This window comes from Halichoeres trimaculatus, unplaced genomic scaffold (assembly GCF_033239565.1).
Source record: "Halichoeres trimaculatus isolate MK-OKI-2021-1 unplaced genomic scaffold, fHalTri1.1 fHalTri1_scaffold_18, whole genome shotgun sequence".
Taxonomy (NCBI): Eukaryota; Metazoa; Chordata; class Actinopteri; order Labriformes; family Labridae; genus Halichoeres; species Halichoeres trimaculatus.
The window spans coordinates 24,707,625-24,734,617 of NW_027437196.1; the positions used below are offsets into that span (position 1 = coordinate 24,707,625).

The 26,993-nt window shown below is 42.6% G+C and overlaps 1 protein-coding gene across 2 annotated transcripts in view; it reads right to left on the reverse strand.

The window, feature by feature from the left end:
• Positions 1 to 7,965: 7,965 nt before the first annotated feature.
• mkxa (mohawk homeobox a) overlaps positions 7,966 to 26,993 on the reverse strand; it is a 39,210-nt gene continuing 20,182 nt past the window's right edge. Inside the window, exons 6-7 of one of the 2 annotated variants that reach the window (XM_074693579.1) lie at positions 10,654 to 10,687; positions 7,966 to 10,522 (exon numbers count right to left, since the gene is read on the reverse strand). In XM_074693579.1, the coding sequence (XP_074549680.1) occupies positions 10,318 to 10,522; positions 10,654 to 10,687 (239 nt within the window). In that variant the 3' untranslated portion in view covers positions 7,966 to 10,317. Of the gene's footprint in view, positions 10,526 to 10,653; positions 10,688 to 26,993 lie in introns of both variants that reach the window. The other variant, XM_074693578.1, reaches the window with a different exon arrangement.

The window sequence follows — 26,993 nt, forward strand, 5'->3', positions numbered from 1 at the left end:
GACCTTATGACCCCTACATTGAAAACTACTGAACCTGACTCGACTCTTGGCTCAGAGCGGCAGCATTAAGTCAGAGCTTAGCTCGTTTAAAATATTGGCAGTCGAGAAAAACATTGTTTACTAGAGATTGTTGAATGTGAATAAAAGATCGTGGAGGAGAAAGAGCCAAGAGGACTCAGGTCTGAGGTAGCATTTCAAATCTGAGTCATCGACATTCCTCGGCCTGCCTTTGGACCCAGACTGGGATGCTCTTTGGTGGGCTTGTGTCTCCTGAAGCCAGCGATGTGTTTGTGAGTTCCAAACAATGACTATGAATGAGCTAAGGAGTTTGAATCTAACTGGGGGTAATTTTCAAGACCTGCAACACTGAGATGCTAGCTATCATCAGGGGATTTCATGTGTATATGAAAACAGATCTGGGATTTTAAATTTTGTTTGCACCAAGAAGTAAAGTACCAGTTCTCACCCCTCAGCTCACATATCACTCTGCTGTCCACTGGATCGTCTGCTAAGTCCTGATCCTGTGTTGGCAGCCGAATGCTAGCTTGGACACTAAGCTCATCTGGGTGGGGGTCTTTGTTTGTAGCAGCTGTTTAGTCAATCTGTCCCAGGAGCTCAGAAAACAGGCAATTACAGGGATTTAGTCCGTTTAGAAACAGCTGAGGTGTTTGCTCGGCTGTCGCTGTTGCCGTGACTCTTGGAAGGACTCAGACACGAGATCCAGAGAGGAAATTCACAGGCATTATCCTCTGATAAACAAACAGAGATCTGTGCATGGTGGGCTTGTTTGGATGTTGGAAGGCTAATGAAAAAAGGATCAGACTGACCTCTGAACACCACAGCCAAACATGAGGCCTGTTATGTCGGACAGCTTTGTGGCAAAGCTGTGACTGGGATTGTGTCAGTTTAAAGCGAAGAGGAAGAAATGTTTTGCGTGATTGGAGTTTGTGTAAGCGTTGTCTTGCCTACGACACGGCTCGCGCTATGAAATCATGTGAATGAAAACATGACACCAGGTATGGACAGAGAGATTTCCTGCATTCCCTCAGCCCTGAAGACATGTTCCTGCTCCATCTCATGAAAAGTGGGTCTCACTTTCTGTGAGTGCAGTTTACTCTGGCAGCCGAGCAGAGGGTTTCTAAACCATCAACGTTTATCCATTTCCCAACGCTCTCAGGTCAGAAAAACGTGCATGCCTTCACAGTCTGCTCTTACAAACGCGATTGACCCTTATTGTTAAAAACTGGCATGTGTCACATTTTTCCATGCTTTCAGACGGTCTTACAAAACAAAACAGAGATGATGTCCACCTGGAAAAACAACCAGCACGTCCTCGTCTGGCCAAACTCAGCATTTACTTGCGGTTATGTGTAAGCAAAGCTCTCTCCCTCTTGTTTCTGGTGGTTTCTGAAGAAGTTTATTATGAGAAATGAAGACAGGAAAGATTTTTCATTTGCCTTAGGTTAGCACAACACAGACTTAAAACCACCTCACAGCAGATCTGGATCCAGAAGAAGCTCTGAAGAATGAAGCTTTAATGTCATCAAATGGATTTGACACTGATTGTTTAAAACACAGCAACATTATGTCATAGAAAACAAGACAACAAAATGTCTGGGTTGTTTCCTGCAACAATGACTCAGAGATGGACAGCACAGAGTTGGAGGATCGCGAACAGCTAGAAAATTATCTCACAGAATGACTTCAGGGTAAAAATTAACAGATAATTTGGAAAAGATCATCCTGAGCTTAATCCAAAAAAAGACAATGGGAATGTTGAGAATTTCTTAAAGCAAAACAAAACATTTTCATTTTCAAACAGACTGGTGGATGGAGCTAGAAAACAAAGAAGGAGGATCTGTTTTAATTGGACCGCTTTGCCACTTTCTGGCCTGGAGTCTCAGGCACACTGTTGTAAAGATGTCACTTTTAACCAGGTGTGTTTGTTTTGGGACTTGTTTTCTTTGACCAAGTCAACTTTTTACATTGAGAAGTTTGTAGTGAACACCAGCAGCCGGCTTAATGTAGAGCTGCTAGCAGCCCAGTGCTACAAAGTATCTGTAGGCTTACGTGACAACCATAGACTGTATAAAACATGGACGTAGTCTCGCCGACGTCACCCGTCTGTTTCTGAAATAGAAAATGAAGCACATTGGCTACAGCGGCCATATTGGTAGTGGCAAGGGCTTCGCGTACAGCCATAGGGCGCCGGCCGTCACGTGACCCTCAGCTGTGCCTCTTATTGGGGGAGCTCGCAATCTTAATATCATCTGAACGGCCGCGTTAGAAAAAATTCACCCCTGCAGTGTGGGAGCCGGTAGTAAAATTAGCGACTCGGACAGGAGAGGTTTTTTGAACCAGGCTGTAAATAGGTTAATTTCTGCTTTGAAAACAGCTTTTTTTGGCTTGGTGTGTATGTGATTTCCGTTACTTCCGGAGTCAGCCTCAAGCAAACACTTGAGAAACAGCAGATTTTAGCACTTCTGCATTGTCTCATATTCTCGGACCGGAGGTTGCCGCTTGGTGACAACAGGCAAACTGTCAGTTCATACAGTAGTTTAGTAGCCGTCCATATGTAGTGCTGACAGCCTGTTGCTGTAGATGTGTCTGTAATGTGTAATGTTAGTGAATCCTGGTTATGACCTACCTTGAAATCAAGCTGCAAACTTCGGTCTAAGACTATGAGACAACGCTGAAGTGTTAAAATCTGCTGTTTCTCGGGTGTCCGCTTGAGACTGGCTCCGGAAGTACCGGAAGTCACATTCACACCAAATCAAAAAAAGCTGTTTTTACAGCTGAAATTAACCTATTTACAGCCTGGTTCAAAAAACGTCTCCTGTCTGAATCACCAATTTAACTATGGGCACATACTGTACAGGGGGTGAATTTTTTTCTAACTCAGCTGTTCAGAGGATATTAAAACGTGACCGGCAGGCGCTCTATGTCTGTACACGAAGCCCTTGCCATAACCAATATGGCCTTAATGGCCGATATGCTTCATTTTCCGGGTGACGACAGGGGGACTACGTCTATGTTTTATACAGTCTATGGATGAAATGAGCCTTATCACTAACAGCTTAGACCCTCTGTCATAGATTGACACCATCACACCACAATTTTATCAGCAGGACGGCAAAAGTTGAAATGTAGACTTCTTAAACATTGTCGACCATGAATAGTCCTCCTGCACCACCTGTTGAATGGTAAAACTCTTCTGTTTGACTATCTGGAGTCTGTCTGAAACCATGAGAATGCAGCAAAGTCCAACTTGGGTTGGAGCATTGCGGAAAGTTTTTTTTTTTGTTTATTTTGATCATAAATCTGAGAAAGACGTCTAAAAACTATTGAAAGTTGCCGTGAGTCCAGAAATCAGAGCTGATTTGAAATAACAAATTGTTCCCAGGACAGCGCTCCTTCATTAATGTAATTCATTTAGTCAGTAATCTGTATAATCACTGCTCGGAGTTATTCCTCTTCAGAGCTGGCTAACGTTTGCTCCTATCATCCAGAGGAGGCTCTCAGTGTCATGCAGACTCAAACCGCTCTCATCTGTAGACATGCCCTAAGGGAGAATATGCTAATTTAATGGGTGTAATTTGTCTGCGAGGTAATAAGGCTCCTCTGACCCTTTGTCTCCTGTGTGATTAGCTCCGGTTCACACAATGTCCGTGATCTGAGCAGCGGCCCGCATGCCTCACCTCCTCAAACATCCATGAAGTTACAGCTGATCCAAAACAGCTCAAATCCCAAAGTGATTGCAAGGTCGGACCAAGTTTTTAATCAGTCGATTCTTTCAGGAATTTAACAATTAGCCCCGGCAATTTTTCTCATATTTGCATCCAAGGGCAGGAGTTAGCAGAAACACAAAGTCCTGGCTCTGATGAACCGTGGGCTCCGTGGAGCATCCTTCACAGCAAGGTAACTAATTAGTTCAACATGCCACAGGGGTCCGATTTCCTCATCAAATGGGAAATGATTTTTCGGAACGTCTGTGTTCTTGGATTTCATTCCGTGCCGTTTGCCCACTGTCGGTGACGTCGAGTTTCTGGCAGACTGAGCAGCCAAGGTGAAGTCTGGAGTCTGTCAAGTCTCGAGTCTCGCCAAGCAGGAATCGCCGCTTGTCCCTCTCATGCACCGAGATAACCGTGCAGTTGCATGACTGCTTTCAAATCTATCAACTGCAGTGAAGCCATAGGAAGCATGGTATGTCACTCAATTTCTCTGTGGAAACTGTGGCTCATACAAGGTGGAGTTTCACCAGGAGAAGGTAGACAAGTCCATCTCAAAGACCACAGAATGAGCGTCTTGTTTGATGATTCGTCCTAAACGGTCCTGAGTGACGACAGAACAACAGGATGCAGGATATTCCCACACTGTTCCATCATCTGCTCTGCACATTTTTACTCTTCTGGTTGTATTAAAAAATCATTGTCAACTCTGGATTAGCATGTCTAACTGTGCATTTCCTCCCGGCTTCCATTATGAATCTGTCATCAATTAAGGTCTGAATTTTTCAGGAGAATCTCTGCTCATAATGTTTTTCATATTAAAATGAGTCTTTGAGATGGAAATCTTTTCCTTTTTTATGTACAGAGCACATCCTGGGCTGTTTAAGGGCTGAATTACAAAGAGAAATTAAAGCCAAAAATTAAAAATATCACGAGTACGCCATTAGTGGAGCATCTGAAAAAGTTATCCTTAAAGAATTTCACCTCTAAGATTCTCTTTTCCTTTCTTCTTGCATTCTTTCGGCTCCCGTGTCTTTTTTGTACCGTCTCTCTTGACGTAAGAGGGGTCTTGGCCTCGGCTTTGTGGCAGAGCTCCGGAGCGGCGGTGGCATGGTGGAGCCATTAAACACAGGAAAGAAAGTACAGACCAAGCCCTGAGGGAAAAGGACACACCTAGGGTGTAGGAGACATAAATTCAGCCTTCCCCCGGCCTCCCTAAGATACCCACAGACTCATAAATTACACAAAAGCCTGGCTGTCCATTGACGCTATCATACAGGATACCACAAGTGTTCAAATTATATGTACAGACTTCCTTAGGTATCCTCAACATAGCAGCGGATATAGAAAAACCCAAACTTTAGAAAAGTCTTCTTTATCTCCTGCTGACCAGCTGAACTCCTCAGAGACAGATTTTAATCTGATTCTGGGTCAAACAAATAAAGAAAAACGCCTAACATCCTTCTAAAGGTATCAAAAATACACAGGAGATAGAAGACGCTGGGGCCCAAACCACTAATGTGTGGGATGTGGTTGAGGCAGATCGCAGCTGTATACATTCAGCTCTCCCAATGGTTTGTCATGATTAGTTTGTTTAGCTCTTTAAAACCACTCCGCCCCGTGTGCTGTAAACAAACATCCTCCATATAGCGATCAGTGTCAAGACGTGGCCTTTGGTTAGAAATAAGATTACAGCGGGCGACATCAGCAGAGAAAAAGTGGAATCACTCAAACATGTGACGTCTGATGATCAAACTGACACCTCTGTCTGTAATCTAAACTTTTCAGAGAGCTTAATGAAAGACAAATGTGTTTATTAGTCTTTGAAGTTGCACTTGGAGAAAAGCACTTACTGCTCAGATCTGCACAGCTTTGCATCTTTAGCTTCTTCTCCTTTGTTTCAGTAGGATTGAAAAAAACGTAAATGTATTCCTCTCACACTTCTCAACACAACCAGGTGATGCATTACGCAGCTAAAAAGAAACTTTTTTAGAAAGCTCTTACAATAGGAAACATAAAAATCTGTGTTCAGTGCTCTGGATTTTTTTTAGCAAAGTGTTTTGGCTCGTCTTTGGAATCCATCAGATCAGCAGGAAACAGTGTGGCCGGCATGACAGTACCTTCACAATGAAATCTCAGCTCTATCTAGGCTGAAATATCCTCATGCAAGTGCAGATTGAACAGCAAATCTGTCAGGCACCAAGCCACCGACCAGCAGTTTGGTTTTCCAGAGTCCTTGAATGATAAGCCCCGTTTCCACCAAGCAGTCCGGTTCAGATCAGTACTGTTTGGAATGGGTCGGCCCGGTTAAGCTTGATCTTGTTTGCATTTCCACAGCCAACCATGCCCCCTCATGGTAAGTGGCGTATAAGCTGGATGCTGACAGCTGCATGTAGTGTAATGCCAAAGCAGCGCCACACAGTGTACCCTGCTGATAAATCCAATGAAGAAGAAAAACTTGACACAGTAAACAAAGAGCATAGATGGAAGACATGCAGCATTTTGTCCTCTATGATCGGCATGTAGCTCTTTGATACAAAGTGCAATCAAGCTTTGTACCCGAGGAGGCTGTGTGCCACCAGGAGAAATGCAGCCGCTGTTGCACGGTAAGTGATGATTCTTTTGACCAACCAATGGTCTGCAGTGTTGTAGCTCCACCTTCCGAGAGCGGATCAGTTCAGTCTGGCACCCATACGAAATGGTCCCAAAAAGTGGGACGGCTTGTTTCAATTATTTGGGGATCTGTCCAAGGATAAGTCAGTGGAAACGCCACAAAATGTGCACTGTGCCGAGACCGGACCAAAGCAGACTGCTTGGTGGAAACACGGCTAAAGTCTGTATAATTAATGGACGTAGTCTCCTCGATGTCACCTGTCTGTTTCTGCAACGGATTTTTGAAGCAGTTCGGCTATCGCGGCCATATTGGAAGTAGCACAGGCTTTGAGTACAGCTATAGGGCACCCGTCAGTCACGTAGTCTGAGCTGTGCCTCTAAATGGGCGAGCTTGCAATCTTAGAATCCTCTGACTTAGAAAAAAAATTCATCCTCCACCCAGTGTGCGCCATTAAATAAGTAATTCAGATAGGAGACGTATTTTAAATCAGGCTGTAAATAGGTTAATTTCTGCCATGAAAATGGCTTTTTTGGCTTGGTGTGTATGAGACTTCTGGTACCTCCAGAGCAGTACCTCAAGCAGACACTCGAGAAACAGCAGATTTTTTTATTCTTAGAGAGGAGGTTGCCGCTTGCTTCAAATGTATCACAAATGTTCCCTCTTTCTTCACATATTTCCAGGCCTGTCAAGTTGTCGTTTTTGCTTCAATAAATCTGCATTGTGATGTTATTTTGACATAAAAATAATGTTAACCACAAGAAAATCAAAAGAAAACTGGTTTATTTTTCCTGCCTCTGTGTAACTTTATTTTACAACACCAGTAGAAACGCAGATCTACCTGGAACAGGTGAACCAAAACTTTTCCTGGGTATACAGTAGACCACATGAAAGCTAAGAGTTAAGTGCTGGTTACACCCTGTTCACTCAGGGGTACACCGTTTAGCATCTTTGGACAACAGGGGGCAATGATTTGCAATATGTTCCAGACTCACAGGGTGTTGATGTTGGACTTAAAGCTGTGAGGGATTCCACTCTTTGCCCACAGATCTATTGGTTGGCTCTAGCTAACCGCTCAAAGCCATGGTGTGTATTTCTTACCCTTGTTATCACCTAATCAGCCTGAAGTGACTCCAAAAGGAACGTCAATTTTATTTTAATTTAGCTTGAACTAATTCGTTTTAAAATTTCTGTCTGAAACTCATCATGTTACTGTCTGTCTCTTAAAGCCTCTGACTGGTTTCTTCCAATCGGCCAGCTTTCCAGAAGCCTCCTCCTTTGTTTCCATGCTACAAAACAAAGCTAAAAAACATGGAGTCTGACCAGGACAAGGAAAGAGGACGTTTCTGTTTGGTGATTGTTACAGTCGCCAATCAGTGATGGCACAGACTGAGCAGCGTCTGTCTTGGTTACTGTGTGATTACTCCAACAGGCGTTTACCTCACAGATTTAAACTTTGACCATCGTCAGCATTGACCAGACTGCTCAGTGTAATATCTGTTTGTAAAATGTGAAAAAGCACTATACCACCTCTGTCATTTACAAAAGCTTTTTCTACCTCCTTTACAAGTCCTCTCTTATAAATGAAATGAACACACTCTCCTTTCATTTCATTCAGAGGTTTATTTTTTTTGCTTTGACCATGAAACATCTGTTTTTATAAAAGAAATTTTACATGAGAGCAACAAAGAGATATGCATTTGGTCATTGGATTGTAAATCCAGTCTCTATCAAAACAAACAAAAAGAAAAATCTCAATTTATATAACTTAACAATAAAAAAACAAACTTTCTTTGTTTTTACAAAGTCTGTAATAATAATTTATAGGCTTTATTACATACCGTGACTTCCCATTTGTCAGCATGATTTGTGAGAAAGGTGTGTACAGTACCAAAGTCTGGGCTGTAAGAACCTCTTTGTTAGGACTCGTGGTGTCGTTGTTGGGGAGTGTCTGCAGGTAGAAACAACAAAGGCCGCTCTGTCGTCTCTGAAGCCTCCCTCCATCCCTCCTTCTCTTCCCAGCGCTGGTATCGTGTGAGGTGTGAGAGTCACGAGTGGTCCAGAGGTTCAGAGGTGCGATTAGAAACACAAGGCAGCCGGCCCGGCACTACCCTGCAGCTACCCTGCCTGGATCAGGTGTATAAAAAACACATGTGGGAGCCCAAAACCCCCGCTGCATAAGCAAATAGTGCCTGGGGATTGGCTAGTGCGATTGATTTCATTATACATCCATAGGCACGCTAGCAGGAACAATATAGGGCTGTCCTTCATTTCTGTTACTTCTCTCCACAAGTTTTCAATGGAGGCTGTTTTCCAATTGGAAACTAAAAACCATAAGTGCACCGTTTTTCAAACTGTTCGCACATTCAAGACACATAAAGGGTTTTAAAAAAAAGTCTCTGTGTATCTTCTTAAAAGTCTTTGACCAGAAGCACAGTCTGGGTTGTCTGAAAACAAAACAAAAAAAATACTGCACATTTTATGAAGAAGTGTACATTTTGACACACACACAGTACCTTGAAGATATACATAAAATTAAAAAGTCAGCACAAAGTGCCAACTTCAGTTTCTCCCATAAGTCCAACTTCATTTCCCCCTGGTCTGTGAACCTGGCTTCCTTTGCTACAAACGTTTTAAACATATGCACCGTACAAAAGTACAGATTCTTTCCACCGATGACGAAAGAAGCTCTTAATGCTGCACGGTTGAGAGGAAGCAAAGTACAAAAGGTCTGATTAAAAAGAAAACGACCACACATATACAGACTGACAGTAACAAATACTCTGAACACTTGCTTGGCCGACACGTAGATAATACTGGAATGTATTTTTGAAGACAAACCAAGAAAAAAAAAAAGGAGAAAGTCAAACGTTTAAGTCTCTCCCCTGGCTTCTTGTAAACAGCAATTTGAATGTAATGCTAAACAGCTGAGAGGGCTGAGGATCAAACAGCGGGGGGAGCTGATGGTGGCTTTTTCTTCTCTCCTTCACTCCTGACTATCTTGTTCTGAACACAAACATGTGAGAAGGCAACAAATGTCCACAGAAAAAAAAAACACTGATAATGCAAAGCAAAAAACATCCCTTTTAGGTCATGGCATTCTGTTAGAGCAGATACTGTACTGAAGTTTAAAACAGATCTACGTCGGCGTGAGTGAGCGTGACTTCACCGGGTCCAGCTGAGCGTTTGTGCACGTTTCAGCAACTTAAACACCCAGATAAGACAGAAATCCTTCGCTGATTGATGAAATCCAAGGCTGAGATGTGAACAAGGTGGAGAACGCTGGCTGCTTATCCATTGTTGCTAACTTATCTGCAGCAGTCATTGTTGCCCTGCCAGCAGCGAGAGGCCGACTGAGACAAAACAGTGTTCGGTTCGACCGTCAAAATGAACACTCCAGTCAAAACAAGCACGGCATCTTCAGGGAAATACTGCAGGGTGTGTTTCTGTGAGTGTGCTGCTTGAGTTCATCACTTCAGCGGGCGGTGAGCTCATTCAGTCATGAAGGCACAGGCCGAGTCTGAGGAGGAGTCCCATTCACAAAATGAATCCTGAATCACGACTCTAAACTTAGCAAGAGAGGCACATCAGCATCTGAAAGTCTGCATGGACCACAGTCAGCATGTTCATCTGGAAATAACAAAGGCACTTTGGCAAAATACAAACTTTGTTACATAGAAAAGAAGAAATAAAAAATAATCACAAAAATAAGTTAACATTACAAAAGTGTCTTGTTTTAGGAAATACTGCATGATCGTCTCCCGTCCGTCACACACCATGCCACGAATAAAATGTGTTCAAGGCCTCTTTTTGCATTTTTTGGACACCAGAAAGAATAAGAGTACACTTATTGTTCCACACTTCCTTCTTCAACCTCCTTCTTCTCGAATCAGGGAGTTTATTTGGACTCCAGCGACTTCGCTGGAACAGGAATGTTTGCTGGTTTTGCATAGAGAGATGTGAGAACGACGTCAGCGGCTAATATTTCTGCACCAGAGGCACTTTAACAGTCTTGATCTCTGCTATATGAGAGGACTTCTGGATGATGCAGCTGGTGGTCCCAGAAGCGCTGTCCTTCCCCTGCGCCAAGTTGGTCAAGGCCATGGCGGCGTTGATCTCCCTCCAGTACGTCTCGTCTTTGCCCTTCACCTTCTCTTTCTGCGCAGCACCGACGCCACCGCTGCTGCTGACGATCAGCCAAATGCGCAAACATGCGGAGGGGAACACAAAACAGAGAGCAGGGAAGTTAGAGGTCAGGTTCAGCGTGTGATGAATCAAACGGAGGATGTAATCTGGTAAGAGAAGGTCGCTTACTTGTCACATTTACTGGATCCGTGCTCTGTGGTTTCTGAAAGCACAGAAGGAGAAAAAAGGTTAATCCTCAACAGTCAATTAGTATTACTGTAATATAAATGAACGTACAGGCTCAGGAGATCTGTGTGTGTGTGTGTTAGAGGTTTGTACAGTATGTGCACTGCTCTGTTTTCTCTCCTCACTCAGATGCTGGACAGAAAGGACATTTTTGCAAGAAGCCGTCAAAACACAAGGTGACTAATAGGATTGGGTTGAAAGATGTTTCTTATGACTCATAAACTCCATTAGCTAATATTTTGTAAAAAAAAAAAAAATTGAAAGAGAGAAAAAAATGGGCCCAGGCTGGTGTAATTGACTTGTCTGAGGAAATCAGATTGAAAATGACTGAGCGTAAAAGGTTTGAGGGGGAATGTGAGGGCAGTCAGTGAGTCATTGAGAGAAAGATGAATGTCTGCTCAATCTTTGGTGCTCCTGAACGCAGAGCGATATCTGTGTCATGTGTTAAACATTAGTGAGGAATAGCAGAGTCATTAAACAATGAAAGCAAACTTCTCTTCAGGGCAAACGGTGTGTTTACTGCAGAGGAACCTGTCTTCTGTTCAGAGTTCAGATCCAGGTAGGCCTCGCCTGGCAGTGGATGTGATGACACAGGCTTGGCGGTTCATGAGGCATTAAAAGAGAGCAGAGCGTCTGGATTTGTGCAGCCTCCAGGCCTTCTTTTAAGTTGGCTAAACAAACAGCTAAGGCCCTCTGAGCTTTTGAGAAGTTCAGGTACAGATGATTGGCTGATTTAAGAATCCTCAAGGGAAGGTGCACGCTCCAGAAATTTCCATTTGGGAGCAGGGATGTGAACAGAAAATTAGAGGGCAGGGGCTTCAGCTGAATTAAGGCACCACAGGCTCCCAAAGTTTCTTTACTTACTTCAGTGTTTACACACGATCACTCATTATTACGGATGGTATAAGATCACAAATGGGAAGTTAACGCACAAATCAATCTGCAACCTCTGGGGCTGAAAAGTGAAGCCAAAAAGAAAATTGCAGTTCCTTGAGTGTCCACTGGGGCCTTGCTCCAACAGTTGGGCTTTTGTTTTTTGCACAACTTTTAAGATTCACCCACAACATTGTAAGACAAATATCAGCACTCTGAATCCTCTTTATTCCACACAAATGACCGTTTTGAGAATGTTTCTCAGAATCATAATCTTATTTTTGTCTCGTGAATGTGGGAAAACACAAAAGACAAGATTAAGAGCCATTTTAAAATCTAGTACTCAGACATAACAAACAAAAAAACACAATATAAGAAACCCCATACACACAATTACTAACAAATGTCCAGAGCTCAAACCAAAAATGGAAAATTACGACCAAGTAGTGCAAAAAACTGCAATGTGCAAATGAGTGATAGTAGTGCAAGAAGAACGCATACAACGTAAGGGCCGATCACCAGTAGCAATCAGAGTAAAACCCTTAATGTGGGTACACACTACAGGATAATCAGGCAAATTTCTGTCCCGATCTCCTCCTCATGATCAAAGGAAGCAAAGGCCTGATTGTCTGATCTTTGCAAATGTCATTGAGTGTGATTTTCCTGTAGTGTGAGGTGTGTTGAGAGTGATTTTTTTCTGGTCGGAGCTGCTCAGAAGACCTCCGGAGGAGAGATCATTGATAATGAACATGTTTAATATTTGCGACTAAAATACCTGTAGTGTGTGGGGCGCTCTGAGAGGAGTCGAGCAGGTACAGCGAGTAATGTCACGTGTGCTGGAGCAAAGCCAATCAGGCGCGAGCTGACGCAGCTGACTGACCGAAGAGGAAGTAAGAAATCATTCTGTAATACTTGTGACAACTTTACTCACCACTAACTCGCATACAGCCCATATCCCTTCCAACTCCATGACTTTTTCATTCACTGTTTTTCTTTCTTTGTGTTTTTTTTTCAAAGTTCTAGAAGCCAAAAACAGCCATCATTGCTTTTTCCTGTTCATCATGTTTGTTTGGAGAGTGCACACCACACACTGTAAGATCAGAAGAGAGATCTTGTGCGATCTGTCCTCTAAATGTGTGAAGTTTTAAAGAATCTTGAATGTGTGCCAGCCTTTATTTATTCTTTAAAGAACCCTAACAGTTTGTTATTGTTGTTGGTTTTACTTTGATAGTGTCTTTTGGACTGAAGTTCATTGTTTCCTGCAAGTTATAGTTCAATGGTAAATGCTTTCATTAATTTATTTTTGAAAACCTATTTTGGGGGCGTTTTGTGGCCTTTAATCAGATAGTAGAGAGGACAGTAGATGGAGCTGGAAACAGGGTGAGAGTGGGAAATGTCATGTAGGAAAGAGGCCACAGGCTGGATTCGAACCCCGGGCTGCCCGCATGAGGGCGAACCTCATGGAGCGCTACCCAAACCGCCAGGCCATCTGCGCTCCATAAATGCTTTTATTTTGAAGGATTATAAACCAGAAAGAAGCTGTGGAAGCTGCATAAGTTGCACAAAAAAGTTACATTTAAATAGTTATTTTATGATCACGAAGCAGCTGTGTTGATGGAGGCACAAAGTTTGCATGTATTTCAGTTTTTATGCAGATCAATGTGTGATCAATGCAACAAAAGTAACGTCACTCCTGTTAAAAGCTGTGAGATATTGAAAATTTAGTTTATTTTAAAGGGCCAACATAATGTGTCATTATTTGTTAACATATATTTTTAAGGATGTGATTGAACACATGCAATTATAAGGACTATGGTGATTAAGATACTTTTTTCTTCACTCATCTCTTTAAGCTCTTATAGTGTGCTCACTTTCTCCATGGGTTTACAAAGGAACAGTTTTTAATCAGACTTAATGAATCATCAGTTTAAGAGTCAAGTACAATTGTCTGTGTATCGTCACTGAAGCCTGAAGATGTCACTTGGGCCTTTTTCTCATTTTCCTGCTCTGACTTTCTTCCTTCAGTCTTGCAGATGTCACACCACAAACAGCACCCAGGAACAGCGCGTCCCCTGCACACCTCCCTGCGCCACATTTTCCAGTAAAGCAAATGTGAAAACCTGAGCTGCTGTTTTAACGAGCCGTCCCTTGCGCCACCGTCACCGCAACACACCCGTCGACAGGCGTTTCTGACGGTTCCCTGCTGCTAATGAAAATCTGCACCCGTCATTTTCGCTTGAGTTTCACTGCCGTGATTGTAAGAAGGGACTGGAAAAGGTTGCACGAGGACATTGTGTTCAGGTTTTTTTGCATTGTTGCAGACAGCCGCAGAGACAGACAGCCAAGCTCCTCTGGGTGTTGGGGAAAAGAGACAAAAGGTTTTTACCATTCTGCTTTGTCACCTCTACCCTCGCCTAAGCCCTCCGTTCAGTTTCCAAAGACCTGGATCCAGTGTTCAAGCTGCAATAAGCACCTAATTATCCCCAATGTATTACTTTGTTCCTCCCTTGTTTTCCAAAAATGTTCCCCTTTAGTCTGACCCGTGCCGAGTTTGCAAGGCCTCGGGCTAATAATGGCCTGATTATGAAATTTCCTGTAGTTTTCCATTCGCTCTGTAATAGGTATATTCCACAGAGAGAGACAGACTTCACTATGCACAGTTTTCTACCGTTGATGGTTCCTGACAGAAAGAGGGAGGAATGCGAGTGCACGTGTGAGAAGGAGATGAGGACATGATAACCCAGACGTACAAACCACAGAAAGAGATCTTAGGTTTGAGTGCGTCAAAGCGAAGCAATTAAATCCTCACATTCTCGTCTGACCACAACTCCCTGCTGTCCTATCTCTCTCCCGGCCTTTATCGTGCTTTATCAGCGGAGCTCTTTTCCCTCTATTGATATTCCTTAAGTCCCTGAGCCTCTGTCCTCCACTTGTTCTCTCCTCGCTGCAATTTGCCTTCACGTTTTCTGATCCAGGTACTGGAGAGTAAGCATTGTTCAGCCGGCCAGCCAAGACAAATGTTTCTCCTCCATGTTTTAATGAAGTCTGAGAGTGTGCTTTGTCTTCTTTTATTATGTCAAAGCCTGTGATGTTATCCATCTTGTCCTCGTCTCCTATTCTCTGTTTAGCCCTCCTCTCCAGCTCCTCTCTTTATTTTAGCCGATGCTCAGGAGCAGATTGTTCCTGATTAAAAATAAGCACCATCCTCCATAATCACAGCTCTGTAATTACAGGAACATTACACTGTCTCTAAGTGTGTTTTATGTCCCCCCAAAATATATTAGGTTAGTTTTTACTGCTGCGGTGTTAGGCGTATAGATCAGTTGGTGGCAGCAGCATGAAGGTCAGTACCAGCCACATCAACGACAACAGAAGAAAGTGTCTCTTTGTGTGTTGTGGACTTTCTGTGGGCTGTGAACTACAGTGTGTGCGAGTCTTTCCATCCACAGCCTTAAGTGTTTCCAGTGTGTGTGTGTGAGGCAGCCTGTGTCCACACGCTCCATTCAGAAACATTCAGAACGGTGTTTTGTAAAGGTCTCTGGCAGGTGGCGAAGGTGTGGATGCAGAACTTTAAGAGCGCCACGCCAATCTCTCAACCAACTTCTGGAGCAGGCACCGGGCTCTGCCCCTCGGGGAACCCAGGACCCTAAGACCTGGAAATGCACCACTGCATACAAAAACTCAGTTTCCAAAGCTCTGTGCCTAAAACATCTAAAAGTCAGATTTTTGAAAACAAGAGCAGCGCCAAAGACTCAATAAATCCTCAATAAATCACTGAGTAGCTTTCAAAATTTTCTAGTTCTTTTTTTTTTCTTTTTTGTTTTACTTCTCTTGCTACTGAACACCCGGTCCTCCCTCGCTGTTGCCTTTAGGCTGCACTGACAGCAGGGTTTCACAGGCCACCGCAGGCAAAAGCTACAGAGTGGGATGTTTTTTAGGAGCGTGCTGAAAGTCAAAAATACAGACTCACACATGTCACCACAGGGTAAAAGACAGGAGGGCTGCTAAAGATGGATGAAGAAAAAACTTTGAGTAGCTCAAAGAAAACTTGGTAAAAATGAGGGAAAATTAGAGCAGGAGTGAGGTTACACCTGTTGAGATGACTTTGGAGGAGAGAGGTTTGCTATCATCATTTCCATCTGGTGCTGTTGTTAGCAACATACAACAATAAACAAGGCAGGCTCTGTTGCACAAAGTGAGGGCTGGGCTGAATTAGGCAGACAAATAAACACACACACATACACACACACACACACACATGCGCGTGTACACACACAGCCTTTGATATGAGATTGAAGTTTCAGGCATTCAGTCGGTGGTCTTACCAAAAATGACTTAGAATAAGTGTCAAATCTTACATCACCAACGTAGCCTGCTGCCAAAAGCATCTGAGGCTTCACAATGTTTCCATAACTATAAAAACAATTGAGTTAAGTGTTTAAAACAACACAACAGATTAGAAAGGGATGGGAATTTAAAGGAGCAGTCCTACGTTCTTTATAAAAGGGGCTAATGCTTGCTTTCTTAGGGTTTGAAAATATATCTATATACACCACCGCCATGTTAGTCAATTTAATTGCTGACTCTTGAGCTCTTAGTTACTAGTCAGTTGTGTAAACCTGTTTCCAAAAAGAGTGGAAAAAATCTCAATATTCAGTTTTTAAGGATTTATGTTTCGCATTTATGTTTTGGCATTTAGCAACCAAGTGCTTGTCAGGGATGTGCTGCTCACAGAAAACATGTTATCAACTGCTATAGTTAGCACCATCATTTGCCAGTTGAAGACTTATTCCTATTTTTATCACTATATGCCGAGAACACTGGTTACATGTTGTGTCTGAGCTGTAGTTAAGCCATCCAACCACTAGCTGGTGCTATAGCTTCAGTTATGCTCTACCACACAGATGAAAATAAGCACAGGCAAAAGATGGCAACTTCAGTCCAACAAGCTGCATGACTGACGGACAGCTGGAGTCACAGACTGAGGAGTTCCTGCTCTTTCGACTCCATTGATAAGTCTCTCTTCAGTCATGTTGGGCTGAGTAACCTCAAACCTGTTGACTTCTGGTCTGGCTCTGCTCATTATGTCTGTTTGTTGTTGTAGTCAAGATAGATACGAACTGATTTTGACACAGTTTGTTTTATTTTGAAAGTCACTGGGTGTTTTCAGTTAGTTCTTGTACAAGTTCCCGCTCAATCTTCCATATATGGAATTTAAGCAACACAGCTCTGGCATCCAGCAAAAATAGGGTGGCTACATACAACCAATGTCCTGCCAAGCTAGACGAACCTAGAATGCAACAGAAATCCAATGCCGTGATAGAGCGGACTGGAGAAGGATCTGGTGTATTTCAGCTGTTAGAGTTAGTTAACCTGCAAGGAGGGGGCTGCTAGCTCTGCTAGTGGTAGCCCACACTTGGTAAACCAATTTATCTGCAGGCTCTAACCCTGTGTTTAATAACTGTGTTTTTTGTTGACTGTTTTCTGAGATTTTTCTTACCTTCGCAATCCAGAAGTATCTGTAATCATTGTACAGGAGTTAAACATTTGTTTAAATAATGTAAAATGTACTTTGAGTGAAAACAAACGTGGTACATCCTTAGCCAATTTTTGATCTTTAAACATGTTTATGGGCTGAATCCTCACATAAAATGTGTTTCATCTTGACAGTACACTGATCTCAGGGATAAAAGGTTTACAGACTGTCTCAAAGGAGCTGCTGTCAAGTGTTGTGAAAAGAAAGTTAGTCCTTCACTCAAGTGGACAATAAACTGGTTTGTAATTGCTAAACAAGACCAGATAATGTGGTGGAAAACAACAGATAAAGCCAGTGAGTTACAACCACTTTCCAACTCTAGTTTTGTTCCAAAAAAAGCAAAAGAACTGATCCGTTCACAGTCACCAGCTGTGAGTTTGGACATGAAAACAACACAGAAAGTTGAGTCAAACAGTACGTCACTGGACAGAAGGCGAAACGCTTTTACTCTGACCAGATTAAGAGGATTATTGCAAAACACACACACACACACTAAATCGACACACTCGAACCTGATTGTTAAAGTAAGGAAATGAGCTAAGCTGATTTTTCTTCAAGCACCAGATGAGAAGCAGAGTTTTGTTGCAGACTCAACAATGTGCTCGCTGCTGATCCGTGCAACTTCAGGTCAGGATGAGAACACGTCATCGCTTCATCACACAGCCGCTTTGATTTCTCGAGCAGACGGTAAGATCTGAGGATGAGTCAGGACTTACAGTCAGCAGGTCAGGTGAGTCAAAGCTCAATGCTGGACAGAAAATGTAGTGTCCTGACATCAAAAACAGGGCATACGCTGTTAGTTCTCCAGAGGTGTATGGTTAGAAATCCTGTTAACACTTTAACTTAACATGTTTTCTTTATTTCAAGTCACTGGTGAGGTGATAAAGTCACAAAACTAATTAAAATACAAATTTATTTTTAAGATATCAAACTTGTGCTGCAGGATAATTTCATCATTTAGATGCAACTTTGCAAACTTGTTGGATTCAAATCTGCAGCACCATCTTGGATTTTCAGACAGGAAACAGATGACTGGATAAAATGTTGGTGTCTGACTTTTGCAGATGCAACTGCATGGATGTTAACTTTTCACAAACTTCTCTTGGGTTGCACCGATCAAAAACAAGCAATGCTCCAAGGGATTGTCTGCTGGTGCCATCTTTGACACTCAAACCAAGTCTCAGGCTGGATTACGAGGTGCAGCACAGAGCAACCACTCACATGTCGAAGCTTCCAGATCTTCCATTTCTCTAAACCTTTCTTGTGATGGTGAGGCCTTTTATAATGTCCGGAACAGTCTGTAAATGAAGTTAGGGATTGCCTTGGCACTGCACTGCCTCTCACTCTGCCAACACATCTTTTATATCACCCCTCCCTGCCATTTTTCTGCCTCTCTCTCTGTCTCTACGGGTGGTGAATAAGTCTGAGTCTGAGGCTCCAAAGCACCAAACTGTCAGTTCCACTCAGCCGGCCAAAGACATCATACACGCTGTGAATTTAATGCCTTCTCCGTTTGTCTTGACAACACTTTCATCACTTAAGAAAATATTGAATAATTAGCTCTTCCACTATTAAATAGAACATACACACAGTGACGGAGCCAGACAGATAGCAATCTGCTGCCCAAAAACGACTCTCCCACCCTCTCTGTTTCTTCTTCTTCTGTGTTTTTTCTCCGTCTGCCCGGCAGATGACACGCTGGTGTGGCTGCGGTCAGGGCAGATAACCAACATCCAGCGCGGAGGACTCCGCTTTGTGTCTTCTAGTTAGATGGGGAAATAATAACAGTGTTTCAAGATGCTTAAGTGCTGCCAGGTTGTCATTGTGTTTACGAGTGCCAGTAAACACAGTGTAATCAGGGCCCCAGTAAATCAGCCAAAATGGGAAGATCGTCTCGACGGAGAAGTAAATATGTTGTCATGGCGAGCGTGCGAGTGTCTTCCTGATGTGTGTGCGTGAGGGCGTGACTGCCAGGGTGTCACGGACAAACTAAAAAAGACCAGGAATTGGGAATTGGCGTGACAACAGATGATCGCAAGGAAACGATCATCACACCAGATTTAAAAGGGGAGAGTGACATCATCGGAGGAGCAGCGCCAGGGTTTCCCCGAGTTAAGGCGGCTTTTGGCCTGACCTACAGCCGCCTAATTTGAAACCTTTGAGTAATAATTATGTTTTTTAAAACTACAAACAAGAAACGATGTGGTTAAACAGCAGATCCACCTGACACTCCTAACCTCAGAAAGCCCACAGCAGAAACCATAACTCTGCAGGGTTCGTCATGATCCAACCTCGAGGGCAGCCCCTTTAAACTAAGACCACAAGCCCAAGTGCTCATGAGCAATAACAAAGGAGTCAGTGCTTGTGTTTGGACTGCCTTTAATAATTTTTACAGTTGCAAGAGAAAAGTCTGCAGTAAAAGTGTAATCTAGTCAGGATTTTTTTCACACTTTTAAATAAAGTTTAAGGACTTAATTGGATTAAATCCGACACATTTCAATTGGAAACACTTGATTATTTATTGTTTTTATCTATGTAAATTTTTCTGGTATTCTCAGCATTGATCTAACCAGACTGCAGAGCGTTGTTGAGGTGTGTGGAAAAACTGCATATGAAGTCCTGGTAACTTAACATGCTTGTACAAAGTAAAGACAAAGAGACTCAACAAACCGATCTGTTTTAGCAGCTGCTGGCTTTCTGACTGACTACATGTGTCTAAATCTGTGTTGGAGTCTATTGTGTGTCTTTTGTTTTTACTTACATTTTTTCTCCAATGATTTTAATCTTTTTAAATGTTTTTTTTCTTTGTGTGTGTGTGTGTGTGTTGGCTTGATGGGCATATGATTTACTGCTGACTGCAAGACAAGTGGACCCTCACTGGTATCATGAAAACTACCTGGTACCTTTACTACGAGGTAGGGCTGGGTATCAATCAAAAAATTTTGATACAGCTGCATGTACCACTTTGACACCAGTTCCTGACAATACAATACTTTTTCTACTTTTCAAAGTTTCATTTTTCAGCTTTAATGTTTTTCCACCTCAAGCAATTTTCTAACATAGAAAATAAACAATCACCAATGCAGAAGAACGGTTGCTGCTCCATCATCCGCTGCTTCACAACAGACAGTGAGCGATGGGGCAGCAACTGTTCTTGCAACTGAGACCAACACATGATTTAACACCTGTCTCCAAACTCCTGAAAAGTCGCTAGATTTGTTGCTAATCGCTTTTTTGAAAAAAAAAAAAAAAAAAAAAAAAAAAAAACTTGCTTGAGGAGTTTGAAAAGTTGCTAAATATAGCGAAAAAGTAGCTTAAGTTGGCAACACTGTCCCGTATGCAGCAACCACATGTGACGCAGTGGTGTGGGGATTTTTTTTGAGGAAGCCAAGTGAGACAGAGCCTCGAATCTGTATGTTTTTTAGGGAGTGGGGTACATAAAAGACTATGTTGCAGCTTGTTGAATGCTATTTCATGTAATGGAATGACCTGTGAGTGCCCAGAACGCTCGTTTTACGTACATATGCTTGTCATGTAACAGACACTTTGAGCGCCGACACACGCCCTTTCACTCTCCCAACCTCAGTCACTCATTCACACACGTACATTGTCCTCTTGACTTAGCTTAAACATCTTATCAGTTTACTCAACCACCCACTCAAACACACAACTGTCCACTTCACGCACACTGCTAATGTGCTAATCTCCCTGATTTCATTCAGTGGATTGATGATGACGATACTGTGATTTGATTGGTTTGAGGCCAAAGACGAGGTGGCTTCCCTTCCCTTGACACAGTCTTGGCCAATCACAGGTGAGCAGTGTCATGACCGCAGCTTCATCTGGTGGTTAATCATTCTCTTTTCAAGACTCATTTGCCACAGAACATTTAGGAAGGCGCTGTTTAACACATCGTAAAATGCTCAATTACTAGAGGAGAGAAATAAGGAAGAGATGACAGTGGCGAAACACAGAATTATTGAAACTGTTAAAAGGAGTATTTTCATTGAATCACAGCCACAGTCTGAAAAAAAGAGATAACGCCACTGATGTAACGTTATATCCAATCAGTCATGGTGTTATCAGATCTTGATCATGTTATTAACACTTTTGGTACTGAAAGACAAGGGGTATTTTGAAACTTGGCACAATAAGCATTTCAGTCAGTGCCACAAAAGAACCTAAACTCAGTACTCAGACCTACTGAGAGGCTAATCTGTGAGATGTTTTAACCTTTTATCAGCAAGAAACTATATTTGGTAACTTTTACACTCACTACAAAATGAAAGGTTTTGAAAAATGTCACAAAAGTCAAGTCTTGTTATGGCCTTTAGTAACACTCTGTGGTTGAAAGTATTTCAATGGGTGTCCATAAAGGGCTGTGCTGTTGTTGAATCACAAAGCTTGATATTGATTTCAATTTCATTTGAAGCTGAGGGAAATAATACAAGCTACTTAACTACATCTTCTAACTTTTCTTTTTAATTTTATTTTACGTTTCTTACAGTTAACAGTCTCCATAGGTGATATCTTTGACAAAAGATCTGTTTTTATTGTCAGCCAAACATTTGACAAATGTAGCTGTATCAGAAATAATTTGTTACCTGCTAAACAGATTCTTTAAATCTAATTGTTATAGACTCTGAATGCCAGTCATCCACCACTACAGGGATGTGGCTCCAGCAAAAAGCTTTCAAAACCCAGATGCTAACAGATGGCATTACACAGCAGTATGTTCTTTTACTTTTTAGACAAGCTTGAGTCGAAATTTCACTTCAAATGATCAACAACTGTATTGACTGGAATGTCCCAACATCTGAGTGTGTCTGAGATTTTTGTCTTTAAAGATCCCTTATTGCACACGTGCAGGACGAATTTAACAAAAAGATAAGAGGTCAGAGCCTTAAATACCCAAGTTATTGTTAAAAAGCCTAAAAACTCACCAAACTCATGAAACTGTCCAAAATGACTACTTCTTTATCCCTCGACTGTTGTCACTTGTCCAGACTCTAACCACCGTGCCTGACGACTTTCCTGGGGAAACCCTGAGTGCGCTCATACTCCAGATACTGACTTTATGACACCAGAGACCCAGAAGAGTCACTTATCACTGCTTTTACACAACAGGTAATAAAAAGGGACAAGCCGTGGCGTATTTTCCAAAGTTAGACTATTACATCACAGCTTTCCGAGTGCGATCGCTGGAGAAGAACCGCTGCTGTTTGCGGTACGTTAAACACACTCACATTAAGGAAGAAAAAACAAAACCCGCAAGTAAACATTATTCAGATTTTTAAGTGTTTTCATGTGCCCAAAAATATCTCTTTTCTTTTGGGATCTGGAGGCCAAATGATACGTTAGCGCTTCGCTCACTGCATCATTATGTTGCAATTCTTCACAGTGGTTGGTTGAACAGGCCTCTCACACTCTTTGGGGATTTCTGTGTGTGTGTGTGTGTTCTGTGTCCTCGCTGGGTCACACCTCTGCTCTCTCATTAAACCTCCCTCTGCTCTCCTTCAACCCGTGGGAACACACAATGGCAGCCTATTGTTCTAGACACAGCTCGGTTTTTTAAAATGGAAACAATTTGTGTGTTTTATACGGAGCGGGGCACTGCGGCTCCGTTTCCCTGACTAGGCAGGCAGCTGGGAATCTGAAGACCTGGTTGTGTGAGAGCCGTGTCGTGCTGTGGATTTTAAAACGATCAAGTTGAGGGAGCACATTATTCCACACTCCTCCACTTCTATGTTAGGGAGTTGTGTATTTAGTGTCTGTGCCGATGTTTGTCTGTTAACACATCCCCGCAGGATGAACACTGTCTCACTCTGCTGCCGTCCTCTCTCTGTTTGCCTCGCACCCAGCCTCTGTTTAGTGGTCGGAAGCCAATATCCCAGCGTCCAAAGACAGAGATCCACCATCATTTTGATTTTTTCCTTTCTTTCCTTCCCCCTCTCTGTCTTCTCATCCACCTTTCCATTGCATGAAGCTGCTCAGTGCCAGGATATTCCCTCACCTCTGCCAGCTGCTTGTCGTTCCCACCATCAGAGCAGCCACACCCAAAAAGACACTTCACAGTCCTCTCAACACATCACTGGAGACTCCACATTTCACAGACAGAGAACAAAGATGACTTCAGTCATGTGATGGAGGCCCCAAACTCATTTAAACACAGTCTGTGAACAATAAAGAGGTGGTATCTCCCAAACATTTAGGGGTTTTTCAGAAGGTTGATAACAATCCTTACCTGAACAACTCTCTCTGACCCAGCTGGTACACTTTGTCTACAGTCTTCCGGGGTCAGTTTATAATGTTTGACAGTCAGAGAAAAATGCTGAATCACGGTAGATCCTGAAGAGACCAAAAGCAAACACCTAACTGACCCATGTTTGTTGATGGCAAGCTGTTCGCTGTCATGTGAGTCATGTGAACCTGCATCATCTACTTGCTGCTACATGACATGCAGTTCATGCAGTCTGATCAGAAATTGGGGATAAGATGAAAGGAAACTCCTCTGCTCATGCAGGTTAGTCTAAAAAAGATGGGCGACATGCCTGCCCAAAAGTGAAGCCAAAACATTTGGAGCTCCTGACTGGTTAGAGTCATAAAACCTGACTTGTGGGATTATGACACCATGACTCTTCAGCACTTAGTGTTGTAAGGTTGCACTAGTTGTAGTTTGGCAATCATGCTTCCTTCAATTTTGAATGTCCAGTATGGTTAAAGTTGCACTTTTTGTCTTGTATTTGCTTTACATAAAAATGTAATAACAGTTGACAGTAGCTTTGTACCCTTAAAGCAAGTATAGTTAGTTTCTCCTCAGTGCAAACCTCCGCTATTGTCGTTGACAAAGTCGACAACCCAACCCTTACGGGTTTTGATTGGTTGGTGATAAAGGGTGACTATAAGTATTTCAAAAGAGTGGAGTTATTCATCTACAATTCTACCATTTCATTTAGCAGATGCTTTTGTCCAAAGCCATGTGCAACACAAGCAAGAATTTAGACTGGAGGGAAAACTTTACAAGTGCAAAAAAGTGCTCTAGTGCCAGAAGAAGTGCCAGTTTTCCTTTAAATAATGTGATCTCAACTAATAATTCAGCAACAACAACACTGTTGTTGTTCATTAACGTTCAATAATCAGAGCTAAATATTCACAGAGAGCTGGGTCTGAGACCTTCTGAATCATTCTGCCCCAAAGAAGAAGAGTCAGATGATGAGCCTATAGCCTTGTTTTCACCGAGTGGTCCAGTATGGATCAGTACAATTTGGTACAGGTTGGCTTCGTAAAGCTTGATCCTGGTTGTGTTTCCACAGCTAACAGTGCCCCCATTGGTTGGCAGTGTGTAAGCCGGATTAAGATAGCCACTAAGTGTAACCCTATACAGTGTTTCCCACAGGATTTTAAGAGACTGTGGTGGCAGAGTCGCTGACCCTCGGCGGTTTTAATGTGTGTGTACGATTTTAAGCGTGATGTATCGCCCTTACAGTAAGTGCAGTTTGGGACTATGGACATGAACGTACGCTGATAAATAAGAACTTACAAAGGCATATCAGAAATATTTTAAATTTGATTCAGAAACAAAACCAAAAACTCACTTACTCACAATATTTTGAAAAATTTACTGAACAGCATTTCAACAACAGGTTATTTACACTATTTCCATGATCTGTGATCCGTTATCAGGCTACTGAGACTGTAGCCTACCGTTATTCTTCTTCTCTCTGCTCCCTTATCTGGATTTAGGACTGTTGTGTTTTCATCATTTTTTTTCTACAGTGACTGCAGAAAATAGTCTAAATAAATAAAGATGCCTAAATTTGCTGAGGCCCACTTCATTACAAAATGTAGCCTAAATCAATGCAAGATCATTTTCTGACTGATATTTCCTGATATTGCTGTGTATCTGGCTTTGAGATAAATTCAGCTTCTTCCATGCTCTCTCCGTATGTTATGTTCACCGTCTTACGCTGATGTCACTGTAAAATCCCACAGCGCACATGGCTACTTAATATGCACGTATTAAGTAGCCACAACATTTGCATTGACCATATATGGTTATGTTCGGGCGTGCTGAAGGCGGGAAAAGAGGTGTGTTCACGTCACCGCATTTACGCTGTTCTCGGCGCGGTGTGGTTTATCACAGGGAATAGCGTGCAGCCGTGTGTACACAGAGTTTGATAGATCTGAATAGAGTGTATATATTTTGGTCGTATGCACGTTTTGCCTTTTCGTCGTCAGTGAAACTTAAGAGGACTTTTACACGCTGTAAAAAATGAGGCCCCAGGAGAGGAGACTTTGAAATAATAAGCCGCGTCAGCTCGTTGGGATGGTAACAGGTGATTGTACTGTGTGCCTGCACTGACTCTGAATGCGCTATGATATTAAAACAGTGTGGTCTCTCTCGTCACTGAAACTCTGGAACCGAGACGTGCGCTGTGCAGCCGGTCCTCTTCCAGTGAAGGGAGGCAGACAGCGCAGTGAGCTACTGTGGCCACGGCTGCAGTTAGCATGAGCGCTAATGCCCAAAAAAAACGTTGCACGTACCTCAGAGTCAGACGCCCCGCTCCAGTGTCTCTGGAATCTGGTTTGCGTCAAACGTATCAGCGACGTGTATGAGCGTGACCAGTGCGCGCGCACTCTTGTTCTTGCTTGTTTATGTGCGGTAGGAAATTACAGCTGTGCAATGATCTGACCGAGTGACGGATCGTATTTTTTTCTCCATATGAGACTGTGGCGGGGCCAAATGAGACTGTGGCGGGCCGCCACAGTCTCATTAATTAATGGGAAACACTGCTATAGCAGCACGCACAGTGTATCTTGCTCATACATCCAACAAGGAAGAAAAACTCGACACAGTAAACAAAGAGCGACAACGGAAGACACCCAGTTATTTGTCTTCTTTGTGATTGGCATGTGGCTGTTTGTTACAAAGAGCAATCAAGTCTTGTTTCAGAGAAGACAGTGAGCCATGAAGAGAATTTTAGCAACTGCTATCGCACGATTCTTGAGATGGATTTTTTTGAGCAATTAATGGACTGCATTGCTTCTAGCTCTACTTTCTGGGGTCGGATCAGTATTTCTGACACCCTAACCTTGGACCTGCCCCGGGATAAATGGGAATCAATAGAAATGTCACAAAATGCTGAGCCAAACCGCTGAAATGCTTGGTGGCAGATTAAGTGTTCCCTGAACAGTTGAGTCTTCAGACATCTCTTAAAGTAGAAAAAGACTCTGTGGATCTTATGGAGTTATAGAATATAGTGAAAAGTTGTTTGAGCGCAGAACCAAAACCATGTGATGGCCACACTGGGGGCATTTTTGCATTCAGAGTGCTGAACTGAAGTGGTTCACAGGTCAGTCAGAGAAAGAAGTGCTACCAGCTAAAAAAAAAAAGGAAGACAAACCAACACCATTGGTACATTTGTGTGCCTCAAACTGACACATGACGCTGCATCGCTATGGGCTGTAACCTGAGAGGGTCAGCTATAGGTGAATTCAGTTTCTGTGGCAGGATGTCAAAACTGCAAACCAGCTGATCCTGATGTGGGCTCTGGCTCCAGATGGGTTACCCTTGAAAGACGGTCAAAAATACATCTAGGTTGACTGTTTTAAGGAACTTTTCAGTGGGAATAAAAATGCCTGCTGGAGCTGATTTTTCTATCATTTTTCTGTAATTTATAACACCTGTTGAGTACAGCTGATAAGAAAGAGATTTCAGATGAGACTTTTCAAAAAACAGCCTTAGTTCTTCCAAAGCCTGATTGTAAAAGGTTTGGTAGTAGAAATAATGCAGAATGATGTTATTCCTTTGGCCACCTTCACATGCAAATTTGATGCTTTATCCACTGGGGGCGCCAAAAAATGACACAAGTCA